Raw genomic sequence first — 9,578 nt, forward strand, 5'->3', positions numbered from 1 at the left:
GGACAATAGAACAAATAAGGCTGAACTTGCTTTATGCAGTTTCCACCGTCTAGTAGTTTGCACCTGTAATTAGTTATTCACACAGTATACATGAGTATTGACAATTTTAAAAGGTTCTATGAAAATCTATATAAATCAGAATTAAACAACCGTTTGACTGATCCTACAGCCGCCTTAGACTCAACAACCCTGAAGAAATGATCAGCTGACAAAAAAGAATAACGGAAATCACCCAAAGACAAATATTAGACACTGTTAAAAGATGTGCGTGGGAAAAAAGCTCCAGGAATTGGACGGCTTTCCCATAGAATTCTATTTAATATTTTGGGACAAAGTAGTGTGCTGTCATTTGTGTAAATAGGGGCACATGTCACTCAGTTCAGTGCTTCCTGGTTCCATGTATCAAACAGTTATTCCAGTTATAATAAAACCAGGAACATCTGGAGAGTCCCCTGCTGCTTACAGACCCAGTTTAATAAATTGTCACAATGAAAAGCTGATAAGCAATACAATGGCAAAAGTCTTACCAGACCTCCAAGATGGCGTAGCAGTGGGATGTCTGTTCTGATTGTATATATTTTTTATCTCATTTTCCATCTATGGACTGAACATACTCTCCTGCAACCTGCCTCTTCTACGTTTGCACACACTACATAGATGTTTCTATTTTTCTTTTGTTTTGTGTTTTTGACTGTACGTTTGTTTTTGTGTAACTCTGTATTGTTTTTGTCGCAACACGTTGCTTTATATTGGCCAAGTGGCAGTTGTAAATGAGAACTTGTTCTCAACTGGCCAACCTGGTTAAATAAAGGTGAAATAAAAAAACCTGATACATATAGTTCAAAAGGTGTATTTTAAAAATGGACCCAAACGAATACAAGAACATGTTTCAGCTTAATACAATATGCTAAGAAACGAGATATAGATTTATCAATAATGGCTGTTGATGCCGAAAAGGCTTGAATGGCCTTTTCTATTCAAAAATTATGAAGCTTTCAACTTTCCAGCTGAAATCATAAATAAATAAAACATATTATATACATGTCCTAAAGAAGAAATATACACAAATAATACAACTGAAATTGCTTTAAATGGGATATGAGACAGGGTTGTCCTCTCTGACCCCTCCTGTTTGCACTGGCAATTTAACCGATTGCAGAAAGAATTAGAGAGGATCCAAATGTAACAGGTATTGGTAAACATGAATTTTAACTAAACTTATTTGCACATGATCTCCTGATATACCTGACCAATATTGAAAACTCGATGCCCCCCTTGCTAAAAAAAATAAAATACACCTGAATACAAAAATATATTACATTTACGTGGAATAAAACTAAATAATGGTAATAAGAAAAATAATGGCTCATCTACAGCAATCCGTTAAATGGACCACAAAAATAAATACTTTGGATGCTTAATAAGTGACAACAAATATATAAAGATAACTATATCCCATTACTCAACAATATGAAAGCAGATCTAATTAAATGGAACAATCTTCCCATAAATCTTACAGGTACAAATAAAGCTCTTCAGAATGGCTTGGATCGCAAAGTTTTTATATTTGTTTTTGGTATTACCAATTACCCCACCGAAGACATTCTTTAAAAAGTATACTCGTCATAAGACTTAATATTGGCAAATAAAACTCATAAAATAAAAAGGAACGTTTTACATCTTCCTAAGTCTGAGGGTGGTTTTAACCTTCCAGACTTGGAATTGTATCAGCTCGCTCAGGCTTTTACTTGCACTAAAGAGAGGAGCAACATGCACATCCCCAGAATTTTTTCACATGTCGATTTTCAAAGGATAAAGCTAAAAACATTAACAGCTTAATAGTTAACAACACTAACAATATGGAAGAAAATGACACATTATTCTAAAGGAACCAATATTACTCCCTAAAAGCACAACCCTATGGAACAATCTTTGGATAGCTTTTCAGAATTCAACAATAAATTGGTCCACATGGAAAACTAAAGGCATAGAAACAGTAAATGACTTGGTAATAGGAAATACATTTATTTCAATTACAGAATTAAAAATCTATTTTGGACTGACCAATGTACATATTTTCAAGTACATGCAACTTAAACGTTTTATATCACAACTTCGATGTGAAATCTTTTCGACATCAGAGCAATCTTAAGGGAATCATATTTGAGTCAGAAAAAGGATATTCATGTAATAGAAAAGATATACAGAACCTTGCAGAGAGCCTATCCAACTGACAATCTCTTCGAAAAAATATAAACTATTGGAACCAAGACAAAAAATAACTGATATTGGCACAAGATGGAGGGAATGTGGGAACATAACTTACAAACTACAGTTATTGAAAATTCACACTTAATCCAGTATAAACTCATGTATATAATTGATTTTTCAAGAGACAAAATTCACAAATTCTACAGCACAATGGCAGTCATGTCTTAAGTGTAAAACTAGCAATGACTCAATAATCCATGTCTACTGGGAATGTTATAAAGTCCAAAAGTTATGGGCGGAGCTAGAAAGTTGGCTGTCAGAAGTATCACAATGTAAATGTACCTTTTAATCAGTCTGTCTGCGTATTTCAAGACATGTAATATGAGGGTGCAGTGAGATACCCGATGGGTTGTTTGATACTTTTCTCGTCAATCATCTTGAAAAAAACATGCAGATACCTGGAAACCAACCAATCCGCCATCGTCAAATGCTTTATTATCTAAATGTTGAAAATGCGTGGGCGATGGAGAGACACTAAATGGTGCAGTTTGTGGCCATGTGGCAGAGAGTGATGCGGGCACTGGAGATGTGGGTGTGGAGCAGGCAGGTCTGGGCAGTGGTGGTGATGTGGATGTTTGAATGCGTCTGCATGCTGTCGTTTGTATGTATGTGTGTATGTATTGTGTCATAAACAATTTAATTGCTTTTAATACACCAGATGTGTAGAAAATATATATAATAATTTAAAAAATACACCAGATGTACACTGAGTGTACAAAACATTAGGAACACCCACCTAATATTGCATTGTTGTACCCCCCATTTTGCCCTCAGAACAGCCTCAATTCATTGGGGCATGGACTCGCTCAACAGGGTGCTGGCCCATGTTGACTCCCATGTTTCCCACAGTTGTCAAATTGTCTGGACGTCCTTTGGGTGGTTTACCATTCTTGATACACATGGGAAACTGTATGTCATAGAAAGTGCAGGTGTTCCTAATGTTTTGTACACTCGTGTATGTCCTTGAATTGATTATTTTAAAATCGCAGTGATAAGGATAATTTAGTCCGGTCGGCCTTCAACTTGATATGTAGCTATGGCTGTGCTTGGTAGTCACATTGCCATAACTTGGAAATAAGTCATGATACTATTATATACTTCTGTATATCATTATCAGTGCCCTGCCTCTAATTCCTCCTTCCCAGGTATCCAATGTCTCTCTCCTATTCGGGTACTTTTAAAAGAAGAGATGGTATTCAGTCCAATGCTCTCCTCTTTCAGAGGGGAAACTGAACAGAATCTGTATTCATACTGTTTGCCATTGGCTGTGTTCTTCCTGGTTGCCGTGACAGCAGTTGTTTGTGCAGCTCTTGTGTTTGATTGGTCCTCAAAACATGCCAGAAGATACCGACCATTTACACTGAGCTGCACTGGGGACAGAACGCAATCATGGTTACTTTAAGACACCTTGGAGCGGGCATGAGATATGGGTCGGAAAACGTACTTCAGTGCAGGGATGGGATATGCCACTGTACTCCAAATGTTACCTTTATCTATATTGATGCCTCGAAGGTACAATTTGGAGTAAAGTGGCATATCCCATCCCTGCATTGAGGTACGTTTTCAGACCCATATCTCGCACCGGCTCCACTGTGTCTTAAAGCAACCATGATTGTGTTCAGACCCGGTAGGGTCGGTGTCTTCTGGCAACACAGAGAAGTAAGACCTCCACAGGACACTGCTCTAGCATAAAGCCAGCGTAATAGTATCATCTAACTGTAAACAGTGAGATGGTATCAGCTATGTTGACTCAACCGATTTCTACGGTGGTTCTGTCTGGGACATTTTTCCCTCCAGGGAAGCAGATATGCAGTTCTCAGTGTTCTATCTACAGTATCAAGGTCAAGCGCTCCTCCTTATTACCACACTCTGTCTTTATCTTTCTCAGTCTGCCGGTGATGCCCCGACAACACCCAAGTACACTAAGGATAACCGCGACATCTTCTTCCCTGCCTCTCTGCCAACCCCGGTCTTGCTCAGCCACACTGCCTGCCACCCTCTGTCCATCCAGATCCAGGACAGCCAATCCAAACTCCAGTACGAGCCCCTGGGCAAGGTGCCCAGACCTCCAGCCAGCGGCTCCCACGAGCAGCCCCAGCAGAGGAGAGCCCCCCTGCCCATCCACCCTGCTTCAACTATGGCCTTCAACCCCCAAACAGGTCGGTTTCATCCCTCCTCATCTCAGTACATTTCACAATGCACAGCAGTGAAACTGCCTGTTCTGTTTGAAAACAGACTCTAAAGCAGTTTAAAGTATGCTGCTACAAAGAGGACATTGTCATCAAACATTTTAATTACAATTGCGTAGTTCCTCTTTGGAGAATATAGTGTAATGTGAATTGATTTGTAACACCCGCAGTAATTTTGCTGCAAACTGGTTGTGTTCACTGTGCTGTATCTGCAGTTTGATTCCCTGCGTGGTACCTGCTGCTCTAGGGGAGAAGGATAAATGACTGTCAAAGCTGCTCTCTCGCTGTATTTATATAGAGAGCCAGCAGGGGGCACACTTGCCCACTCAGAGCTGTGTTACGTAACTACTGTACACTATGAACTGGTTGAATGGTTTCTGTTTTAGTAAGTCACTTATGTCTCCCTGGTAATAGTACATCTGTTGACACTTGCAGATGGAAGTGTATAAAATAATGATCTGTCTTTAACTTGGAACACTGTTCTCCTGATGATGCATTGTTTCTGTATGACACAACTGTGTCAAGCCTCTTTAGTTTACAATCCTGATTGTTGATTCAAGGAGGATATCATCCACACACACACGCGCATACACATACATGAGGTTAAGGAGAGCTTGGCACTGCAATCTACCAATGGTTTCCCAGGCAACCTGAATGAAGAGGTTGGGTAGAGAGGGAGTGGGATTATTGTATTTGTTGTCAGTGCAGCTAGCGCTATTGTACGTTGCTACATGGGGATGTTATTCTCACAGGCAGGCAGGCTGAGGCATTACCCTCCCTCATATATCCTATCTGCCTCCAGCTTTCATTGCGGGGTCTGTTATGGCAGCCTGGAACAATATTTGAAACCAGTGTTTGTCTGTGTATAGCAATTACATTTATGTTCCAGTAAGCTCATGTTAATGTTGGTCATTACAAACATTGTTGTTATAGTATAGTGCACTGCATATTAAATCAGTCTGAAATGGATTATTCTGCTAACCTCAGAAGTATGAGTGAGAGCCTGTCATCTTGTCTTTCTTCTCTATGCTGGTGTGTTTGGATGATGTATGGATTGTGACCCAGCCAGGTCATGTGACGTAGTTGTTTCTCCAGATAAACTTGAGGAGCCTGCAGAAGGACTGTCCTACAGACAGCAGGAGTCTCATCTGTGCCAACAGATGAAGCTGGCCACTGTGTCCCCAGGGCAGGAGGCTGCAGGCTGGCCCCATGACGAGCCTGCTTCCTGTAGTACCACACAAACCTGCTTAGGTAAGAACATTTACAACCAGGAAATACCAAGCGGGAAAGTAAGAATTCTAGTAAGTGGAGGACAGGATCCTTGTTAGAAGTTCTCATAATGTTCAGGGAAGTCAGGAACCAATACACGCAGTCAGTCAGGAAAGCAAAGGCTAGCTTTTTCAAGCAGAAATGTGCATCCTGTAGCTCTTAACTCCAAAACGTTCTGGGACACTGTAAAGTCCATGGAGAACAAGAGCACCTCCTCCCAGCTGCCCACTGCACTGAGGCTTGGTAACACGGTCACCACCGATAAATCCATGATAATCGAAAACTTCAACAAGCATTTCTCAACAGCTGGCCATGCCTTCCTCCTGGCTAATCCAACCTTGGCCAACCAAACGAGCTTCAATGCCATACAACACTCCTTCCGTGGCCTCCAACTGCTATTAAATGCTAGTAAAACCAAATGCTTGCTTTTCAACCGTTCGCTGTCTGCACCCGCACGCCCGACCAGCATCACCACCCTGGATGGTACCTACCTAGAATATGTGGACATCTATAAGTACCTAGGTGTCTGGCTAGACTGTAAATTCTCCTTCCAGACTCATATCAAACATCTCCAATCCAAAATCAAATCTAGAGTCGGCTTTCTATTTTGCAACAAAACCTCCTTCACTCACGCCGCCAAACTTACCCTAGTAAAACTGACTATCCTACCTATCCTCGACTTCGGCGATGTCATCTACAAAATAGCTTCCAATAGCTTCCAATAGATGCAGTTTATCACAGTGCCATCCGTTTTGTTACTAAAGCACCTTATACCACCCACCACTGCGACCTGTATGCTCTAGTCGGCTGGCCCTCGCTACATATTCGTCGCCAGACCCACTGGCTCCAGGTCATCTACAAGTCCATGCTAGGTAAAGCTCCGCCTTATCTCAGTTCACTGGTCACGATGGCAACACCCACCCGTAGCACGCGCTCCATCAGGTGTATCTCACTGATCATCCCTAAAGCCAACACCTCATTTGGCCGCCTTTCCTTCCAGTTCTCTACTGCCTGTGACTGGAACGCATTGCAAAAATCGCTGAAGTTGGAGACTTTTATTTTCCTCACCAACTTTAAACATCTGCTATCTGAGCAGAGCAACCGATTGCTGCAGCTGTACATAGTCCATCTGTAAATAGCCCACCTAATTTACCTACCTCATCCCCATACTGTTTTTATTTATGTACTTTTCTGCTCTTTTGCACACCAGTATCTCTACTTGAACATCTTCATCTGATCATTTATCACTCCAGTGTTAATCTGCTAAATTTGAATTATTCGTTCCTATGGCCTATTTATTGCCTACCTTCCCATGCCTTTTGCACACACTGTATATAGACTATTCTATTTCTCTACTGTGTTATTGACTTTATTGTTTACTCCATGTGTAACTCTGTGTTGTTGACTGTTCACACTGCTATGCTTTATCTTGGCCAGGTCGCAGTTGGAAATGAGAACTTGTTCTCAACTGGCCTACCTGGTTAAATAAAGGTCAAATACATTTTTCTTTCTATATCTCTAATGTTCAGACCAGCAGCTGTATGGCAGCAGTGAGCAGTCTAAGATGTTGGACCCCAGTCGTGTGCGCTCCCGCATCCCCCCCAACATGCCAAAGCTCTTCATCCCCTCCACCGTCACCAAGTTCCCCCCGGAAATTACCGTCACCCCGCCTACACCCACCCTGCTCTCCCCCAAAGGAAGTATCTCTGAGGAAACCAAGCAGAGACTCAAGGTACTTTCCCGCTTCCTCTCTCTTTCCTCTTCTATCGCTCTATCTATCAATTCCATCAATTGATCGATCTCTGGCCACTGTTAAACTGTCTTTCAGTCAGACTAAACCCCTCCTGTTCTTTGTCCCCTGTTCCTGTTCCTGTCCAGAACGTGATCCTGTCCTCCCAGTCGGCGGCCACAGTGAAGGAGACGCTGAGCCAGCCAGCCCTGGAGGTGCAGGAGACCTCCAGCCAGGAGTCCTCTCTGGAGAGTGAATCAGACGATGAGGATGAGGAGGATGATTACATGGACATCTGAACTACTGACCAGCTGTGCCCCCCCACCCCCTTGTCCCCTTCTCACAGCTACAAGAGTGAACAAACCCAGGCTGCTCATTTGAGCTAGACCTGACTACCGCCAACCCTTCCACCTTGTCTTGAAACAATGGAATGGTACATGTCACTGCAGCTAGTGTCTCTGTGTTGATGCAGTTGGTCTATCTTGTATTGAATGGGAAAAGTCAAACTGTGGATGACTGGGGATGTTTTTAGTTCAACAACAATTTAGCAAAGTGCCATTTTACACTCATCACACCGGTCTCCATAGCCTTTCACATGAAAATTGGAAAGGGTGTAGAATGATGATCAACACTTACTGTAAGTTAAATGGTCAGAATTTGTGGATTGTTGCTATGCAGACAAATTCTTAGCCTTCAATGCAATTGGCATCCTTGGCTGTGATTTATGCATCTTTCATAAGTAATGGGGTCAAAAATTCTGCCTGCTTTTACTATATTTCAACTGCAGCTACATCCTTGTTGGTGGGATGCAACATCCCACACTGAGGTACTTCAACATGATATGTGCCATGGCAACATACAACTGTTGCCAGCCAACTTTTGTCCATACACATTGATATAAGAACCTAAACTGCAAGAAACCCACATTTGTATGTAACCTGTATTTTCATGGACACTACGATTTACTGAGGACCATCAGCTGCAAACCAGGCTTTTATATGGGTCTCCTAACGCAATGTTGAGGAACCTACTTCTCCAAAGTGAATAACATGTAGCAGATTGGATATGTTTACACTTCCACGTGTGATGTCTTTTGTTTGTTCTATTTTTGTACTCCACTGTATTATTTCAAGTCTCGTTTGATTTTGTCCTTTGTTTCTGTGTGGATTTGTAGCTTGGAGGAGTCTTTACCAGGAAGAGGTCTTGTCACCAGCATTGCTCAGGATAATAGACAGAGAGATGTTTTGGATTAGCCTGAATTAGCTTTTGTACATCACACTTAAAACATATTTTCCAATGAGGCAACTCTTATAGGGTTTGGGTGTTTTTATTTAGCATTGGGGTCAAGTACATCTCCATTCTAGTCAATTTAGGAAACAAATTCAATTTAACTTAATCAGTTGTGCTTCAGTTTATTAACTGAATTCACTGGCATTGTAAGGGAAAATGCCTTCCCGATGGATCAGTTTTGGTAAATAGGTTTAAATTCAAAGTAAACTCGGAACGGGGATAGCTAGTCTGTTGTACAGAAGACAATATAATGTTTTTTACAGATTGTTTTCTATAAAAAGGATATGTGCTGTATGTTTGTCAAAAACAATACTTTTTAAAAAGGAGGAAATTATGAATTAATAATTGTAAAGGACACCGCCCAAACAAGTCTTGCTTGACTACCTGTAAATGGATGTTTGTATTTTTTGGTGTAAAATACTGTTTTGTATTTCTACTGCTGAGCGTCTTATGGGAATATAGAATGGCTGAAAGGTGACTTTGGGTTCAAGGCTTTTCTTCTGCTCTTCAACCTTAGTTCAGGCTGGGGAGTTGTTGTTCTCTACATATTGACTTGCCACATTAAAGATGTCACAACAAAAATATATACTTGATACACTCATACCTGGTCTTTGCTCTTTAACTCTTATTTCAATTACTTACATTTTCTGTTTGTTTTCATATTTAGTTTGAACTTCAACCTCTGGCAGCTGTAATGGTTATGTATTGGTTGCAAAAGCTGTATGTATACAGTAGTTTAGACCAATTGGCAAGACAACCTCAATGTCATTTAGACTACAATTCCAGTGAAGTTTGACCTAAACAAAACAACCTGTGGCAAAGTGTTACTC

At 41.1% G+C, this 9,578-nt stretch overlaps 1 protein-coding gene across 1 annotated transcript in view; it reads left to right on the plus strand.

Annotated features, from left to right (window-relative positions):
• Positions 1–9,351, plus strand: part of LOC118357853 (calcineurin-binding protein cabin-1-like) — a 95,899-nt gene extending 86,548 nt beyond the window's left edge. The window contains 4 exon segments of the mRNA XM_052479987.1: positions 4,160–4,430; positions 5,526–5,711; positions 7,259–7,461; positions 7,608–9,351. Of these exon segments, the coding sequence (XP_052335947.1) occupies positions 4,160–4,430; positions 5,526–5,711; positions 7,259–7,461; positions 7,608–7,757 (810 nt within the window). The 3' untranslated portion in view covers positions 7,758–9,351.
• The last annotated feature ends 227 nt before the right edge of the window (positions 9,352–9,578 follow it).

The sequence above is a fragment of the Oncorhynchus keta genome, chromosome 25, assembly GCF_023373465.1.
Source record: "Oncorhynchus keta strain PuntledgeMale-10-30-2019 chromosome 25, Oket_V2, whole genome shotgun sequence".
Classification (NCBI taxonomy): Eukaryota; Metazoa; Chordata; class Actinopteri; order Salmoniformes; family Salmonidae; genus Oncorhynchus; species Oncorhynchus keta.